The following is a 19,767-nucleotide window of genomic DNA, read 5'->3' on the forward strand; positions in this document are numbered from 1 at the left end:
TTTTAAAATGCAGATATGTACTGTTCCACTTAAAAAGTTTGGTCTAGCTCCATTTAGTATGAGGTTTTTGAGAAGCAATCAATTCACAAACAAATCAGTGAAACTTTAGGCTTTAAACGAACAAATATCATATATCATAAAAAAAAACGAACAAATATCATATTATGTGAGAAATTGAATATCTGATGACGAATATTTAGTTTTAGGAGAGCGTTGGGCCATTTTCCAAATAAAAAAGTGTTGCAAAAAAAAGCGTTTGGCTTAGAAGAAATTTGGTATGTCACAAAAAAATTGGTATGAGGAAAATATTTTGTGATCCTTTGTTTACGAGGAGGATTGTTAGAATAAATATACAATCCAGATCTCGCATCGATACTAGACCATAAAGTGTATATATATATATATATATTCTCTAGTATCACTCAGTGTAATCTTCCTGATAAAACGATCTAAAAATAAAATTATGAGGACTTAGACCATCATTAACGCAAGGTTCTTAGTACATGGTTCTTAACAGAATATAAGAACCCGACTCTTAACTTTTAACTGAAAAAGTTAAGAGTCGGCTCTTAAATCTCTTATTTAAGAGCCGACTCTTAGCATTTTCAGTTAAAAATTAAGAGTCGGATTCTTATATTCCGCTAAGAGTCTCGTCCTAAGAACCCCCATTAATGATGCTCTTAGATCTAAAGCGGACAGATATCATAATAAACAAATGGTTTGATATCTAGTGGTGATAGATATATACCTAATTCTAGTAGATCGTTTGGCCTATGAAAGCATATAGTTTATCACAGCAAGTTAATGTAAATGGTCATTTGTTTGAGAGGAGAATTGATATGATATATAGACAATCCAAGTCTCGAATCAGATATTAGACGAATAAAATCTAACATAAATATTTAGTTTAACTCTATATAATATGAGTTTGTTTGATAAGCAACTGGCCTAAAAATAAATCCGTACAAACTTAAAGTATAAAATCAATAATACGTTACAGATATAAAATATACGAGAGATTAGACATCTAGCGGTGGACTGGACATACGTTACAGCACGACATGTTGCGAAACCTAAACCCATGCATATTTCCTATATAATAGACCACTTCTAAGTTCTAACATATCACACATCGAAACCCAAAAACAAAGCATTCTAAAATCTCAGAAATTTCACGAAAATGGGCTCAACGGCACAGACACAGTCAACTCCAGTGCAAGTCACCGACGACGAAACTGCTCTCTTTGCCATACAGTTAGCCAGTGCCTCTGTTCTCCCTATGGCTTTAAAATCAGCTATAGAGCTCGATCTTCTAGAGATCATGGCCAGGAACTGTTCTCCCATGTCTGCATCTGAGATCTCTTCTCATCTTCCGACCAAAAACCCCGAAGCTCCGGTCATGCTTGACCGTATCCTCCGTCTTCTTACGGCTTACTCCGTCCTCACTTGCTCCGTCCGTACACTTCCCGACGGCGCCGACGGGCTTTACGGGCTTGGTCCAGTTTGCAAATATTTCACCAAGAACGAAGATGGTGTCTCGATAGCTGCTCTTTGTCTCCTGAATCATGACAAGGTCTTCATGGGAAGCTGGTAAGTATTTACGAAGCCACACCGAAAATTATCATATCAGTTCTGTTGATATATCTTATTATGCTAAACATATAATACGACATAATATATATAATTTTTATAAGTTATGCATCTTGGTTGATGTACTTAATAATAATATACATAAGTGAGATCCACACAGTGCAAAGACCTTAATTTGTCACTGCACCAAAATTATACCGGTCATATCATTTGTTACAACGATTAAACAGACTGGAGAACAAAATAATTTTACAATAAATTATAGGAAAAATAATATATAAATAAAAATAGATAAAAAGGCATAAATTCAAAGTACGGGGTACTATGTTGGATTGGTCATCAATAAGATGGCCATACCATCACTTGCTTTTAGAGCGTCCATTTATCGATCTAATATTACGTGTGGCCACAATCAAGATCAGCTTACGTTGTATAAAGAAAACACAATGGTTATTCCCTCCGTTGTAAATGATTTATCTAACTCTGTTCAAAGAGTTACAAATCCGAAATTAATACTATTTAAGTTTAAGAATTATATTGAGAAAACTAATGCTGCTTTTTTTACCGGGGGAAAACTAATAACCGATTATTTAGTTTAATACTAATTTACCGGGTTGATATCCACGCTTTGCGTATATTGAGACGAGTGTAAAAATTATATATGTCAGGTAAGGTTGTTCAATACAGATTTCGATCTGGTTTCAGTTCAGTTTTGTCGTATTTCGGTTTATAAGAATTAGATACCATATTAAAACCATATATATTTTGGTTTGGTTCGGGCTATATACAGTCAGTCTTTTTTATACCAAAAACTTAAACTATATTTATATTTTATAATATTTTTTCAATTTAATTTTGTATGATTATATAAAATTTGAATTTATTAAACAGTACTCTAATTTTTAAATATGATGTTTTCTATTTTATTTAAATATTCAAAATAACTAGCAAATAAATTATAATATTATAATTTCATGAGATGAAAACAAAAAAGATTAATAATATAAATAACTAAAATTTAGCAAAAATGTATGTCAATGAAAGTCTTTAGTTAAAATAAAAAATTATTCAAATTAACGTTTTAAATATTAAAATCATACCAATAAAATGAACTATGTATAACTATATTACTATATTTTAATCTTTTTATTGGTTAGATTAATTTATATACTGAATCATATTCATTTATATACTGAATCATATTCATTTACCACGGTTTTTAAAAATAACATATGTTCGATTTATACAGCATTATCAAATCCAAATCACTTTTCCTATTTCGATTCGGTTTTACTGGATTGACCACTCTTAGTTCAAAGACTAGATCATACATAGTTTGCGAAAGTGTTTGTTGTACTGACTTGTACTTAATATAATCAAAGTTTTTTTATTTTATAATTAAACCTAAAATAATTTTTAAAAATAGATCCCATCTTTCAAAGTAATAACCGAGCATAATATATAATGTTTGATATAATTTCTTCAAAGAATAATTTTTTTGGAATATATACTTTCATATTTTCCATAAATATATTGATTTTTCCTATTTGTTAGGATATATTTATGACGATATATCTTTTGAATCATATATACTTTGAAACAAAAAATAGTAAGAAAGATATTTTTTATTTAACACAAATGAGTTGTATATTGCCAAATACAGATTTGAAGTCAATTTGTATATAACGTGTATTGATTTAGTATTTGGTGTACATTTTCTCTCTAAGCTAATAAAAAAAATTAATTGACTTCTAATCAGTCGACGGATCATTGTTTTGATCTGGTCCGGTATAAAATATAGTTGAATACTCCAACTAAAATGGATTAACCAACTACATGTGGCGTTGCACCATCATCCTACATAGATGTTTTGGACATGCCCCAACATACAATTCAAAACCAACGAAATATTATTCTGTAAATGACAGTACAGAATAATAAAACAGTTGAAACAAATATGTTTTGAGCATAACAACGTATAACTATCTTAACAAAACAATGCAGACAATTATTATTATGTTTAATTTGTATAAGGGATATGGCAGTGGGTCATATAAGTTGTGTAAGAATAAGTTGTGTAAGAATACTTTTTAATGTTGTCAAAAAAAATTGTTCGTCTAAGGTTATATTTATATGTGTAGTTAATTAACTGATAGGCATAAAGATAGTTGTGAATTTATTATATGTCTGATTAATAAATTTTTCTAGAGAATAAAAAGTTGGTCTAAGTTTGTCCAAATTAGTTGTAAGACTGCCACTTAATCAAATATAGTGATTAAAAAGAAAATGTTGACAACTCAGTAAAATTAAAATGTAATTAATGCAAAATAGAAGGTTATGTTGTAAATAAAGAGTTTAGAGACTGAATTCTTCTGTGTTTTTATTATTCTGTGTTCTTATTAATGATCAAAGGAGTTCATTTATATAAAGATTACAAGATAAAGATAAAAGGAAAGTGTACATATCCTTATCCAAAAGAAAATAGGAAAACTACTAAAACATAGGAAAAGAAAACTATCTATATCCTAAGTCGGCTAAGGCTTTGGCCGACTCTCTCTCCTCCTTACGGCCACGGTTGGGCTTGATGTGGCCGACGGGTTTTCTCCTCTTGTCTTGGTTAATGGCAATCCACTCCATGATTTATAACACTCCCCCTTAGATGCCATAACCATACATGTTCTGTAGTACGTTTCATGTTGCCTCATTAAAACCTTATCAGGAAAACCCAGTGGGACAAAACCATGATGAAGAAAAAGAGTACAACACGCACTACTCCCCCTGATGTAAACCTCAGTGTAGGTTCTACATTCTACGCATCTTGGTGCGTGATATTTCCTGTATGTATAGGATGAGAGTAATCGGCCAGTTTCATTACTGAACCGTAATTAGACCTCATCGAAGATGCTCCTTCTCATCCCGGTAATATTAACTTCTTTTTTTTAATATTAACATATTCTCGGCATGTTGCAAAATCCTGGTTTTTGTGTTTAAATTTGATGAAGATTGGATTCTAAACAAATTTTGTAGGTGTTGAGCATGTTGGAGGAGATATGTTTGTAAGTGTTCCCAAAGGTGATGCTATTTTCATGAAGGTTCGGATCCGAAATAATACTAACTACATATACTGAAAACTCTTGGCATTATATGAAATGATGATCAAATAACTCTCTTTGGATTCTTCTCATTGTTGTAACAGTGGATATGCCATGACTGGAGTGACGAACACTGTTTAAAATTCTTAAAGAACTGTTACGAGGCGCTTCCAGAGTATGGAAAAGTGATCTTGGCAGAGTGTATACTTCCAGAGACACTAGACTCGAGCCTGTCGACCAAACAAGTAGTCAATGTCGATTGCATTATGTTGGCTCTCAATCCTGGAGGCAAAGAACGGACCGAGAAAGAGTATGAGGCATTAGCCAAAGGATCAGGCTTCGAAGGCATCAAAGTTGTTTGCAACGTTTTTGGTGTTTACGTTATTGAGCTGCTCAAGAAGATCTGAGAAAAAGCTTTCTTAGTGGTGCTTTATAAATAAACATGCATGCTCTCTCTTTTACGTCTACTTCACCAGCTTAATTGTTGTACTTATGTGATCTTTTTCGATTTAAAGTCTTAAACTATGATGCTTAATCATGGTTGCCGTGCGAGCTGTTTATCAATAAATTGTACTTGTGTTTTTATTTATAAGAATAATATAAAACAAGACGGGATGAGTCACCTCTACTGGTTAGAGCCTTGGGGGCCAATTGTCATGCTTCCGGGTTCGACGCCAGCCGGAGGCGAACTGCTCATCCCTGTCACAAAGTGGGTACTGGGCCTTCGGGCTCAGGGAAAAACCTCCCGGGTGAAGCTGGCCCGCTGCCTGACCGGGCCCAGGGAATGACCCGATAAGCGGGGAACCCTGGATTACAAAAAAATAATAATAATAATAATAATAATATAAAACAATCCTCTATATATGTGATTTGAGACTGATGTGGCAAAAAGCCTAAGGTATATTGAAGCTTGCAAGTTGGGACTTGGGACTAGGTCCAGATTTGGGCATGACATGATTAAACATTACATTCGTTTCAGTCTATAAAACTCATGTGGTTAATATATAGATATCATTCTTTCCCCAAGTTAATTATTCAAACAACATGACTTGCAGGCCGTCCCGGCTTGGGATCAATAATGTGTTTTATGCTTTCTGAACGTTGAAATCGACTCATGACACTGTAAATATGCCCCGTTTTATCGAGGTACGTACTGGAACCCCTCAGCAAACAATAATTTAGCTAAGCAAATGCATTTCCAACAAGAGCACACGCACACACATAACAAATCTCATATTAAGTAATTAGGCATTGTGATTACATAAGTCTTCAAAAGCTATGTTGTTGATCTACTAATCAATTCAAAGGTCTAAATGCAAAGGAGACTGTGAACAAAAGATAATCTAATAACAAAAGATGTAAATAGTTACGCATCTATCAATCCCTAGTTCTCCACTCCACAGAGTCTGCTGAAGCACTGCAATGCGAAGACATCCACTGTGCACAAGGAGCAGGCTTATCGCAGATGCAACAGTAACACTGCATATATATTCATGTTGACCTCTGTTGTTAATATAAAAGGCAGTTTCATAGGAGTCTTGAACCAATATAATCCATTCCATATACTTCTTTTTACTTGAAACCCTTTACTTAAAATGAGACTAAAGTATATACCAGATGACAATGGGTTGCATTAGGAGTTGATCCAAAGGGAAAATTCAAGCAAAGGTGTCTTGGATGTGGGAAATCTCTACAAGCTACCTGTTCAAAGAGATTCTATCAAATTTTCCAAAAAAAAAAAAAATCTACAAAGTATAGAAACCCTATAATTAAACCCTAAGTTTCAAAACTCAAACCTGGCCTGACTCATGGATGATAGCCAGATCTTTGTCACCCTCATGATCACCGGCAAAAGAAAGATTCTTAACGTCAAAAGAATCAAAAGGATTGAAATCGAGGATGAAGCAGTCCTCTGTTTCCTCGATTCTCTTCATGTCTTGTCTGGTTTTCAGACATCCTTTGAGAGGAGTCACTTCTTCTTTCTTCGTCTCCATGTTCTCTCCCAACTCGCTGAGATCGAAAGGAAAAGAGTGCAAACGTCGTACTTCCAGAACAATTGTTTGACTTGTTTTGTTTCTAACTACTGAGAAAATTGAAATCAGAAGGATCAATTGCAATTAGCAAAGCTTTTTGCCTTAGTAACATTAGCCCATAAGGAACCCATTTAGTTATCCGGAACTTTTTCAAACAGGCTTTGGTCCATTCGGTCGATAACATACTCGGCGGATATTGAGAGAAAAATATAATAAAGAAAGTTTGTAAAAATACCTTTTTTTTTTTATCAACCGTTTGTAAAAATACCTTCAAACTAAATAATTTAGCCAAATCTCTTAAAAAGTCTTTTTAAGTTTTTGTTCCTTAAATAACCTTAAAAAGATCAAAATGACCAAATTAAATTCCATTAAAAGGGTAAATGGTAATTATACACACTCATTATAATTTTACCCAATTATTTATTAAATATAAAAAATAAATAAATATTAATAATTAAAAGATTAATAAAATTTAAAATTAATTTTTTTCAGAAAAATACGTTTTCGAAATTTGTTTCTCAAATTCTTTTTCAAAAAGAAAATTTCCACAAAAATTAGGAACCGTTTTTTAAATGTTTAGAATACCTTCAAAAATATGTATCATATATTTCCGTATTTGTAAAATACAATTCTCAAATTTAAGATGCCTTCATAATCATGTATGTGTACTTTTTGAATGTAACTTGTACGTATATTTAGAATTTTTTTCCTAAGTTTGTATGACATTTTTTCAAATTTGACTTTTATGCATATTTAAATATGTATAAAATCTTTATAAAATTTGGATATCAAATTAAGTATTTCTATGAATTTAGGAAGTGGTACACATATTGAAGAATATCTTACTAAATATACATATAATTTATATGTATATTTAAGAAGGTCTTCTTAAATGTGTATGACTTCTTCTTGAATTTGACTTACATGTATCTTTACACACGTATAATATCATTATAAAATTTAGATATCAAATTCAGAAAGGTCTTTTTAAAAATTTAGGAAAATGTTTTACATATTTAAGAATGTTTTACTAAATATATATATATAGTTCAAATTCACTAAGTGATTCATAAATATATATTCATGAAGATTTCCTAAATATATTTAAAAATATATTTTTAAATACATATTTATGAAAGTTTTCTTAATTTTACGAAGATATTATACATATTTATCAATATTTCTTAATCAATAAGAACTACTATACTTATTCGGTAATGTTTTCTAAATATGCATATAACTCGAGTTCAAGAAAATATCATGCACAATCAGGAAGGCTTTCCAAACATTTAAAATTTTGAAAAAAAAATTGCAAAAAATAATTTCGAAACTTTTTGTTTAAATATATATAAATTAATATACCTGTAGAAAATGTATAGTAATCATTTCTTTTCATGAAACATTTTTTGTCATTTTGAATTTTATGAAGGGGGAATTTCATGTTTACCACTTTCAAGGTACCATTATTCATCTTTACCAGCATTGAATGGACATTTTCAAAAAAATACATTTTTCATTAAGTGGCAAAAGGCTCTTATACATTGTTCTCTATATATATAATAAATAACTAGATGTTTTATCCGCACATGCGGGCTTAATCGTTTTACAAATATATATTAGTTTATATTTTATTAATTCAAAAATCAGCATGATAACTTATTATTTATGTTTTCAAAAACATTAAATCAAACATCAAATTATATATACACTAGGGGCGGGATATACTTTACTTGTGATTTAGATTATTATTTTGTACGATTTTATGGTTTGTGTTTTAGGTTTGCATTTGTAAAAGATTTGTATGATAATAATTTTTGTCTTTTAGAAAATTTTAGGTGAGGAAGAATTATATATGGTAAGATATGTTTTGCTTGTTTACAATAGTTGTTTGGCAAACAAAAAGAACAATATTTGTTTCTATATTAAAGCGATGTGGCATTATACATTATATGCTGTGAGAGCGTCAAATGGTCTTCATGTTGTTTCATTTTACAAAAAATTAATCTCATATTCGGTTTGTTATCTGTGGTTTGTAATATTTTAGATTCAGAAGGATTGGGTTGTGGGTAAAAAAAATTTGTGTATGTTATAAGAGTAATTACTCTATATGTTGAAATCATAGTCTTTCAACATTCTATTGGAGTGGAAGTGGTGATTATTTGAAGTTGAGTTTCTTATTAAAAGTAGAATGTTATATTGAATGCGAAGAAGGTTGTCAAGCAAATCTAAAACATTGAAACTGGAAAGTGTGAAAACTGAATAGTGGTCCATGAGTGTAGACACTTGTTACTCACCGCAAAATCAACTCAAGAACTTCTCAATTTGTGTATAGTAATAACAATCACGGCTTCGATTTTCCAGATTATTGAGATGGCACTTTCTTTGTGGCATTATAAGGATCATATTAGTTCGTTCCATAACCCTTCTTTTTCAGTATAGAGACATAATGAACGTTTGGTTGTTATTGAGATATACTATTTTATTATTTGAGGTTTTTTTTGGAAGATTTATTAATTCAAGTTGTTGGTTAGTTTGTTTGTAAGTAATTTGTTTTGAATTTTTTCTTCTATGGCATTACCATGTGAGTTTTTATGTCATTTGCAGTTGAGTACTTTGTATCTAACAACTAATATATATGAATCTTTTTGAGGTTTTCGCCAGCCGTAAGACCTTTGCATGATTTTCCGAAAAAAAATTTCAACTTTGGTGAGAAATTGGCAATCCAAACATTAGCCATCCAGTTGGGTTGGAATATGGTGTTCCTGGGTTGGGAATGTTGTTCATGGTGTTCACAGTCTCATTTCTTAAGTTCATTTTTGGATGATATTCGATTTTGGTAAAATAAGCTCTATTGTTTGTTAGGAACAAATATGAGCAACTTTGGACCATTTCTTGATTGGTCTTAACTCTTAAGCCTATGATTTCAGATTTTGGGAGAAGAGATTCATAATGGTTTCTATGTTCCATTCGAGATCAGCTGCCAAGATGTTTTTGTTGTTAAGATTTGGAGGACACATTGGTAAAAAATAGTTTCTTTGAAGAGATTCGAACTAAATTAAATATATTTATTTTCTATAAACAGAGAGAAGGATTATTTTTCTAAAAAAATAACATACTTTTTTGAAAAACCTAAATACATAATATTTTTATTTCCATTACCGAAGTACTAAATTTTACATAATATTTTCAGAGATTTTAATCTTATTTATAGCGTAAACTATGTATTTATTATGCACATATAAGTATATTTTTTATTAGTCAAAGATTGTTGTAAAGAAATTTTTATTTTTAATCATTTTCATTTTTTTTAATTTTATTTATGTAGGCTAGGAAAATATTTACAACCAAATAAATGAGAATATAATCTCTTATAAGATTTCAATAAAATGACATAGAATCTACGTATTGACACATTAACATAAATTAAACAGGATTTAATAAAAGAATATTCTTTTATTTTAATTTATATGCATAGATTTAACAAACTTAATATACAAATACAATATTAACTCATTTTTATATACAGATAGAATTTGAATGTTATCTTATTTTACAGCTAAATCCGGTTTGAATAAAGTTTCAATACCAAACCGAACAAATCCAATAGAACATCAATTAATCAAAGTGGAAGCTAGAACAAATTACAAATGGTTCCACACTTCATTTCATTTTATCTATTAAATCAATAAAACGAAAAATCATTAGATCCGATGTAAAACAAAATAATGTTAGATGATTATTGTTTAAAATGCTTATGTATTAACATGAGGGATATGCAATGTTGAATTGACTCTCTAAGAAGAGACCAAATTTTATTTTATTGTTATAGATAGATTGATTGTGTTTCTATTAACAATTAGCTAGATCTTGTATTAAATATACATATTTTTGACTAAATATAAATATTTATTATTTTATAAATATAATGTATTTAAAATTAATGACTTTTGTATAATAAAATGTTTAAAATATTATTATACAATACATATAGGTCGAATTTAAAATTTATTATAGTTATAGTAGTATAACCAAATTTATTACATTACAAAATATAAATAAATAGATATCAAGAATAAAAAAGACTTCGACTCGGAAACCCTTTTTACTTTGATTGTCTGGAAACAGGATGCAAACCTTTATAAGATGTAAAAACTATACATGTTTGTTTAAGTCCTAAATATTTGAAAATAAAATAAATCACGTAATCTAAGTAACTCATGATTATAATTTTAAAAATAATGGTACTTGGCAATTAGCATAGTATAATTCTTACATTTTATTATATATATATATATATATAATTAACTTATTATATATTAAGTAACATTTATTTTTATTATATGTTCTTAATTATGGTAAGTGGAAGTTATTTCATTATATTTTCTTTTAACTTTTGTTTTTAAATAATTTTGTTTTATATTTTTCGTGGATCATTATTTTGAAGTTTAAAAAAAAAAATATTTTCTGTTGAACTTCACCGTAATTTCATTACTGTTGAATAACTTTTATAATAATTAAGATTTGAATTTTGAATTTATATTGATATAGTTTGTAATAGATTTACTGTTACACATTTGGGTTCACAATGCACGTTTTAATTATTTTATTCCCGTAGTGATGTGTTCATATGGTCAATAGAAAATACTGCTGACATTTACTCACTACAGGAGAATTGAGTAGAAATAATGTATATTCTAATCATTATAATAATCATTTAATCTTTTTTTTTTTCATAGTGGAAATTTTGGTTTACAGGAAGCCAAGGGATTATTCATTTTGTCTTTTTTTTTTTTTTTGTAAGGAACTACGAAACATAAAAAAAAAAAAACAGATGCTCTTTCGGAAAAAGAAATCAGAAGAATTAAAAGAGCACTTGGTATACTAAAATAATATTAAAAGAACACTTGGTATACTAAAATAATTAACTTAAGAAGCTTACTCCATCAAATAGTATTTTTCTCTTACGTTTATATATATGAAAGAGCGAAATTAGTGTATGTGTATTTTTTTTTTAAAAAGAGCGATATTGGTGTAGTGACTAAATCATAAAACACGAACACACAATTTTGGTGACCGAGTTCCAGAAAGGTTTACAGCTTGTACTATCTGGAGATATACTATTCACAGCGGCAGATCTAGAAAATATTTTTAGTGGAAAAAAAAATAATTATTTGATAATTTACATAAATGTGTTTTATATCTTTAGCATAGATAACATTTAGAAGAAAAATAAACTAAATAATACAGCTAAAATATTATTTTTAAACTGAAAGAATAAAAATAATGAACCCACTAACAAAATAAAATGAAAAAAACTGGAACTATTTGTGAAAAATAAAATTTAACTGAACGAGGAGATTTGCTGACAAAAAAAACAAGGAAAAGAACGTGTGAGGAGAAAAGAAAATGTAACACATGAAAAAAAATAAAAAAATGAATAAGAAGGTAAATTCACATATTAATGGGAAAGGGAGGTTTTGAACCCAAGCCTAGTGGGGGCAAAGAGAAGGATTTAGCTTAGTAACTCGCATTTTCTAATGCATAAACATTTATTTGTAACCTTTTGTGGGGGCAGCTGCCACCTTCCTAAGCTACCTAGATCCTCCCCTGACGATGCATGTCCTCATGGTTCGCATGAACATCTCTGCATGAATATATCTAAATTAGGTCATGCAGGTAAAAAGTAAACCAAAACATATATCACGACCAAATCTACATATACAGTAATATTGAGATCTATGGAGTTTATTAAAATATAAAAGAGGCTGTTAGGATTTTCAATCCCGTATAGGTGCTGAAAATATGAACTTTGTTGATATTGAGATAAAGTGATAAAAACAGATGAAAATTGGTAACCAAGCTACCTTTCAGCGGGATCTGTCTCCTGTAACTTTCACTATCAAAACAGGTTTTTTTCAGAACAAATATACAAATCACAAAAGACCAAAGCAAAACTGCGTCACGTATTCCTAACAACATAAAGTTTTTGTGTAATGCTATTTTCTTTAATTGTTGGGTGTAGGTACTTGTAGCATTGGGAAATACGAAAGTCCTTAACAACATTTACTGGATTAGAGGTGGGCCTATATTAACATTCACCTTAGGCCCAATCTCTCTTCTCATTTTCTACGTCGAAGACCAACAACGACTTCTTCTCTTCTTTCATTCAAGAAGCTATTTCTAAATCAACGATGGAGTAAGATGGATGGCATGTACACAGCTACTTATCTTCAATTTTTCGTAACTCCAATTTCGTCACCTCGCTTCTGCTCTCGAACGATCCGGTCTTTTGATTTGTATACACTGTCAGGCGCAGTGGCGGAGCCAGAAATTTTTTGTACTGGGGTCAAAAAAAAAAATCAAAAGCATAATGTATAAATGACCAAAAAAATTCCAAATGTATTACTCCAAAAAAAACTAGAAATGTACTCGACACTCACTCATAGCTTAAAACTTTTTTTTAAGTTTATTTATTTTTAATGTTTCTATATTAAACTTACATTAACAATGTTTAAAATTACAAAATATGTTTAGTGATTTACTAAAGCTTTGTAATTATAGAAAAATAAGATTAAAACTAATATAAATCCAAAGTTTTAAAAATAAAAATATATTAGTTGTAATTAAATTTTGTCTTTAATGTTTTGTAATTATTTTTCTGGGGTCAAATTTATTTTTTTAATGGGGTCAATAAAAAAATTATACAAATTTTATCTAAAATTTTTTTTTTTACAAAAAAGAAGTGGGGTCAGCTGACCCCCCCACACACTAAGCTGCCTCCGCCCCTGGGACTCAGGCGGGAGATTATCTTCCAATAGGCAATAGCTATCGAAAAGTGAAAATGGAAGACGATCTCAGAGAAAATGGAAAATGTAAGCATTTGGAACATCGATGGATCCAAGCTGAAAAAGAGAGGAATGTACCTTGTCACCAAAGAGTGTTAGATCAGCTCTGGCTTTGTGGCTTTATCATCTCGAAATACCAATGAATGAAACCAGCAATCTATTACTATAAAAAATGTTTCTCTCTTTCTAGAGAGCATAAGTATAAGCATAAGTAGAACACTGCAAATGGAAAATTTATGGGAATTCTTACCATGAAAGCAAAAATCTCATCTTCGTATGTCTCATAAGGAGCAATGGCAATATCCAATTTCGAATCCTACATAAGTTGATAAAGACTTAAGGTTATGGTGTGTATGATTCAATGACAAACTACCAAACACGAATTGGCTTGATAAAAAAAACATCGAAAATGGCTTCAGACACTAAAACAAAGAAAAACAAAAAAAAAAAACTGAGTGCTTCTGATCCTTGAAACCCAGAAAAGAAATTTGTTTTCTTTTTCATAATCGCAACTTGTGTGAATCTAGGGAAGCAATCGTAAGACTATGTCCTCACTGATTTCTAAGCAAACAGGCAATTTCAGTGCAGATTTTGAAATCGAATATGTTAAGACGTGAAAGGTATATAGAACCTGTCTTCAAGAGTCACATGTAAATGGGAAGACAATGAACATTGATAGTGGCTGGAATGGGTGTTGCCTGAAAACGATTACAAAAAAAATTTAATAAACAACAGGATTCAAACCATTTCGCAAAGAGGAAAAACATAAATACCAAAAGCATAATTCTGATAGGTGAAACAAAAAAAATTGATTAAAAAGTTCATCAAGAGCATATCAACCCACATGAAAAACTTTGGAGTTAATCCTCTCTCAAAAAATAAATTTATTACGTTGTTTGAACAGATTGATAAGGTGGTTTCGAGATGAGGAATGGTTACCTTTTTATTCTCCGATACACCGCCTAGCTGAAGAAAATCTCGCTTTCAATGATACATCATGGTTGATTGAATTAATAAGGGATTCAATAAAAAAAACCTGTAACAGGAACCGCTTAGGTGATGAAATGAAGATCAGACGTCGCGATAGAGAGAGGATGAACCCTGAAGTTCAATGAGACGCGTAAAGGAGGATTAGGTTTGACCCTTATTGGGCTTGAAGATGGTCTCTCATTTCATCTAAACATGAAGCCCGTAACAATAACAAACCCAACACCAAACGATTCACAAATAAATGAAACGGTGCGTTTTTTTGGATGAGACACGTGTTAGCAGCATATTCAACGATTTTTGTAGCTGGAATCGTCACAATGAATGAGGTAAAACACAACTTTATATAAGTAGAGATTAGATATATATATGACGTAAATTTAAATAAAATATATATGTTTATTATTGTGCTGGAAATTTAAAAGAAAACATTCACATATTAAAAATATTTTAGTAAATATATTTATACAAATTTAGTTGATTAATATTTAATTATAAATTGTATATTTGTTATTTTCTAACTTTTATGATTGAAAAAAAAAAATTAAGATAACAACACAATATATAAAAATTATCTTATTTAAAAAATAATAATATTATTAATAAAAGTTCGTTTTTAATTATATTTATAACTGAAAAATATGTTTTAAGATAACAACACAATGTAAAAATTATCTTTTTGCGAAAAATATTAATATTATAAATAAAAATTCGTTTTTGATTATATAGTTAATCATATATAAATTTATTAACGGTAGTATAGATATTAACTGCTCTAACTTTTAACTTGAGAGCTCCGTTGTTAAATAAATAAATAAAAATAAACTTTTTTTTATGTTCTCGTATTATATTTTTTCAAATTCAAACTCTTAAAAAAGAAAAAAAAAACACGTCAAGTACCAACTCTTAAAAATAAATAAAATACCGGCCCTTGTTTTTGACAAAGTTTTCATTAGTTCAACCCGCAAAACAAATGTAACTACAATCTTCTTCCGTATTTTCGTAAAATCATTTCGGCCCAATTTGTTTTTAAAGCTTTCGGCCCATATGTGTTTTACAAGTTTCAGGAATCTGGACCAAGCTTGGATACACCCCCAGGGTTTTTGGATTTTAGCCAATCACTTATGGTTTAAACTCGTCAGATTGACCCTACTGGTCTAGACTGTGTTTTCGGCTCTGTTCAAAAACGTAGCGGTCTAACCGCTTAAGCGCTGTTCGGGGTTGACCGCGGCGATTATACCCAAATCGGTGTAGCCAGACGTTGATTCGCGTAAAACCGTCTAATTTTCGCAGTGACCGCCTAATTCCCGCCTAATACCGCGTTGACCGCCTGAGTTTTTTTTTTCATCTATATAAGTTAAAACACGGTTGATTATTTTCTACTCATTATTGACAGATTTTCTGTAATAATTCATTACTAAATAATTATAATTAGCTATTAAACCCAAAACAAACACATACATACAACATTTAGGGATTTTTTCTGTACCAAACCCACCATTTAGGAATAAAAAAAGACTGTTTAAAATTATATATAAAAAATTATATAATTATGTCTAAGAACTTGTATCATCATGTTTAAAATTAGCTAAATATATTATAAATATATTACATTGTATTTAAAACTAGGCTCCGCGTAATCCCCGAGTACTCCCCGATTTTTCAGTAACTCGCTAGGCCCGGGGTTACCGCCCGACTAGCGCCTAACGTAGTTCCGTACAGGGGTTTTCGGTTGTCGTCTATGATAAGATATGGTTTTATAATGGACTGTAAGTGTTATTATGGAGATCTTATCTTGTTTTATTTCTTTCCAAAATTGCAAGACCCTGAAAACCTTGAAGTTTGTAAATGAATCTCTTAAACATATGAGTTCTTCTACTCAGTTCTTCTTTAATTGTGTAAATGTAATTCAATACTTGAAACAGAATAGAAATGTGTTGTTTGTATTGATACACAAATACTTGTTTATTTACAAGTTTGTATCCTAATCCTAATAGGAATACGTATATTTAGATAACAACGAATATGTAAATAGCCATATCCTATATTTAGCCATTATTTTTATAACTCCCCTTAAGTTGATGGTCAAAAATCTTGAATCATTAACTTAGAAAAGGAGATAAAAAAATATAGTTGATGGTAGAGGTTTTGTTAATAGATTTGTTGGTTTCTCTTTTGTGATGATGCGTTCTTAGTGATTAATTTGTCTTGAACAGCATCACGAAAAATGACAATTTTCTTATTTAGTATCAATTGTATTTAACATTTTAGTAAAATTGTAGGTGTGTATAAGCAGGTATATACAGTATATATATATATATATATATATATATATATATATATATATATATATATTATATGAATATCAGTTTGCAAAGTATTGTTTCAAAGTTATTCATCTGTACAAATGATTCACAACTGTCCATATACACATTTTATCATTAGACATTTACAAAAATATTACACCTTAATATATTTCAACATATATACAATCAATAACATAGATGTGTACACATATTTCACTATCTACATGTACACAAGTCTCATTTGCGGAAAAATTTTAGCCATTTTCTATGGCAAATTTTATCAGAGGCAGTATCAGTTAACGAAAGGCTCTTCAAGAGACATATTGGAAACGATCCTAGCTGCCCAAAATGTGGTCATGCGGAGGAAACAATTAATCATATGGTTTTTACATGCCCTCCAGCTATGCAATGCTAGGCCCTTTCAACAATTACAAAATCTCTACACCAATATAAACTACCTTCTTTCAAAGGCTAATATCGGTGGAAATATGGAAGAATCAACCAGAGTCTTCCCTTGACTAATTTGGTATATATGGAAAGCACAGAATGAAAAAATTTATAATGGTCGCGACTTCTAACCAGTGGATACAACAGATCTAGCACTATGAGAATGTAATGCTTGGTTCCTAGCCAACAAGGAGATCGACCCAAGTGAAGGTGTCACAGAAATTATACCAAGGAACCCACCAGACTTACCTATTTTTACCTGTCGTGTGGATGGATCATGGAAGAATGATGGAACTACGAGTGGAGTAGGATGGATTTTACAGCTTTAAGATGGATCAATAGACCTACTAGGCCTCCAAGGTTGCTACAAGAAAATTTCGCCGTTACATACTGAACTAAAGAGCTTAGTATGGACATTGAAATGTTTATCTCGCCATCAACGGTTCTGTGATTATTTTGTTACTGATTCCCAAGAATTAGTCAAAATGATCTCCACACCTGATGATTGGCCAGCCTTTGCAACTGAACTAACTAGTTTAAAACTCTTTGGGCGTCCTACCAAGACGGAAAAGTGGTTTATCAACCAAGATCCAGTAACAATCAAGCGGACTTCCTTGCAAGACAAGCTCGAACAAGGAATCATGTTTTCTCATATGTTAACACGTCGGTGCCACACTGGATAGATACTCGCAACTCGTCCTTTGCGGATTTGTACTAAGATTTTTCTTTGTACCCTTATTGTGATAAAAAGAAAAAAAAAACACAAGTCTCACTTTTAATAAAAATATTTCTTACAAAAATATTAAAAGTTTGTTTATCATTAAATTGCAATATGTCTCTTTAGAAAAAGAAAATTTATATACTTAGTATGTACTGTAATAGCGGTTTAGTAAGTTTGTAAATGTTATTGCAAGTGTGTATAAGCAGATATAGTCATACTATTTGTACATCATTTTGCGAATATAATTTTAACATTATCCACATGTATAATGGTTATGCACACTTTATCATTAGGTATTTACAAATTATTACAATTAATATATTTCAACATATATACAGTCAATAGCATACAGATATAAATATATTTCATTATCCGCATGTACACAAGTTTCACTATCCACAAATATATGTATCCACATGTACACATGTTTTATCATTCACATGTCCACATCTCTCTCTCTCTCTCTCTCTCTCTCTCTCTCGGGTAATCTCTCACCCAGAACAACCCATAAACACTTTTATTCATCTTTTTCTCTCCAAACTCATCCTTCAATTCGTCTAAGAAGTGATTGAAAGTACCTTGATCATCTCTTGTAAATCCCAACATGAGCATAATAGAACACATTCTGCTCAGTTTTTATATGCACATATTCCATTTTTTCTTCAGAAGTTGTTCTTCTTTAGTTACACAAGAAAATGCTTTACAAATTTGATGCAATCTTTATGCAAAAACTGAATATATAAGACAAACAACCACAACCAACACAAAGTGAAAGTGAAAGATAGAAAGAGCATGTGTTATTAATATCTCGTGAGTTTAATGGTTATTAGCATTTTATTTTAGTTCATTTTAAGTAATTTTAGGATTCATTAGGGTGTGTTTCATTCATATATGTGTTCAATTGCAGTGGCAAGTGTTGGAATGCATAATTGGTAAGTTTGTGACAAAATCAAAGAGAAATTCATTTATTTTAATCAGTGTTTATAAAACCGGACCGGAAGCTGAACCGGAAATATTTTGGGTCACGGTTTAATATGGTTCGACCGGATCAAATCTGGTTCAATAATATGGTTTAATATTTTTTAGTATTTAAATATAAAATTAATATTAGTAAACATGATGCATAGTTAAAATATAAATCAATTTTGAACATAAAATATTATAAATATAAATTAGTTTTTTGTTTATATGGATGATTTATAGATTTTTGATAGTTTTAGTGGTTTTTATTGGTTTAATAATTTTGAAATAAAATCCGGCTATGTGGCCGGTTCATGGTCGAACCAATTACTAAACCAACCCGGCTATATAACCGGTTCATGGTCGAACCCGGTCCAACCATCGGGTCGGTCCGGTTTTAAAAACATTGATTTTAATCCTCCTTCCGTTCCACAAAGATAGACTTTTTAGTATTTTTACACATATTAAGAAAACACATTAAACTATCATAATAAATGTATCATTTTCTGTAATTTTCAATTTTCAATAACTTTTAACCAATAGTAATTCAATTAATTCAATTAATTTTCTTGAAGTTTACAATTTTTTCATAGAAACACACAAAAAATACATCTTTGAGAAACAAATTTTTTTTCTAGAAAATCTATCATTAAAGAACGGAAGGAGTAGTTTTGAGGTGAAAATCACTACAAGAAAACAGCGGCATACTGAGGGAAAAAATCGTCGGTATGTCGTCGGAATAAGGCTATTCCGACGACATACCGACGAAAAAAGTCCTCGGAAATA

The 19,767-nt window shown here is 30.4% G+C and overlaps 3 protein-coding genes and 1 long non-coding RNA gene across 7 annotated transcripts; 2 read left to right on the forward strand and 2 right to left on the reverse strand.

The window, feature by feature from the left end:
* Positions 1 to 1,180: 1,180 nt before the first annotated feature.
* LOC106314911 (flavone 3'-O-methyltransferase 1-like) lies at positions 1,181 to 1,594 on the forward strand. The gene has a single exon (XM_013752711.1). The coding sequence runs from the start codon at positions 1,181 to 1,183 to the stop codon at positions 1,592 to 1,594; it is 414 nt and encodes a 137-aa protein (XP_013608165.1).
* A 2,895-nt stretch (positions 1,595 to 4,489) lies between these two features.
* On the forward strand, positions 4,490 to 5,255 carry LOC106318898 (flavone 3'-O-methyltransferase 1-like). The gene is made up of 3 exons (XM_013757059.1): positions 4,490 to 4,509; positions 4,618 to 4,682; positions 4,787 to 5,255. The coding sequence occupies exons 2-3, from the start codon at positions 4,641 to 4,643 to the stop codon at positions 5,087 to 5,089; spliced, it is 345 nt and encodes a 114-aa protein (XP_013612513.1). The 5' UTR covers positions 4,490 to 4,509; positions 4,618 to 4,640; the 3' UTR covers positions 5,090 to 5,255.
* Positions 5,256 to 5,898: 643 nt separating this feature from the next.
* On the reverse strand, positions 5,899 to 6,751 carry LOC106318899. The gene is made up of 3 exons (XM_013757060.1): positions 6,479 to 6,751; positions 6,297 to 6,383; positions 5,899 to 6,161 (listed from the first exon to the last, which is right to left on the reverse strand). Exons 1-3 carry the CDS (start codon positions 6,674 to 6,676, stop codon positions 6,060 to 6,062), a joined length of 387 nt encoding a protein of 128 aa, XP_013612514.1. The 5' UTR covers positions 6,677 to 6,751; the 3' UTR covers positions 5,899 to 6,059.
* Positions 6,752 to 12,652: 5,901 nt separating this feature from the next.
* On the reverse strand, positions 12,653 to 14,677 carry LOC106318900. Of its 4 annotated transcripts, none has more exons than XR_001265381.1 (5): positions 14,500 to 14,677; positions 14,192 to 14,258; positions 13,811 to 13,876; positions 13,639 to 13,746; positions 12,653 to 13,055 (listed from the first exon to the last, which is right to left on the reverse strand). It is a non-coding gene; the product is annotated as an uncharacterized LOC106318900 (long non-coding RNA). The 4 variants fall into 4 exon arrangements; XR_001265383.1 differs by lacking the exon at positions 12,653 to 13,055 and adding an exon at positions 13,511 to 13,540; XR_001265380.1 differs by having other exon boundaries at positions 13,639 to 13,876.
* Between the last annotated feature and the right edge of the window lie 5,090 nt (positions 14,678 to 19,767).

This window comes from Brassica oleracea, chromosome C9, assembly GCF_000695525.1.
Source record: "Brassica oleracea var. oleracea cultivar TO1000 chromosome C9, BOL, whole genome shotgun sequence".
Classification (NCBI taxonomy): Eukaryota; Viridiplantae; Streptophyta; class Magnoliopsida; order Brassicales; family Brassicaceae; genus Brassica; species Brassica oleracea.

What these genes read in the sequence shown, in the direction of transcription:
- LOC106314911 (XM_013752711.1), top strand. Translation starts at nt 1,181, where the DNA reads ATGGGCTCAACGGCACAGACACAGTCAACTCCAGTGCAAGTCACCGAC.
- LOC106318898 (XM_013757059.1), top strand. Translation starts at nt 4,641, where the DNA reads ATGTTTGTAAGTGTTCCCAAAGGTGATGCTATTTTCATGAAG. An exon ending in GTGATGCTATTTTCATGAAG is followed by an intron (nt 4,683 to 4,786) that starts GTTCGGATCCGA and finishes TTGTTGTAACAG; the next exon opens with TGGATATGCCATGACTGGAG.
- LOC106318899 (XM_013757060.1), bottom strand. Translation starts at nt 6,676, where the DNA reads ATGGAGACGAAGAAAGAAGAAGTGACTCCTCTCAAAGGATGTCTGAAA. An exon ending in TCATCCATGAGTCAGGCCAG is followed by an intron (nt 6,384 to 6,478) that starts GTTTGAGTTTTG and finishes CTCTTTGAACAG; the next exon opens with GTAGCTTGTAGAGATTTCCC. An exon ending in ATGCAACCCATTGTCATCTG is followed by an intron (nt 6,162 to 6,296) that starts GTATATACTTTA and finishes ATATATATGCAG; the next exon opens with TGTTACTGTTGCATCTGCGA.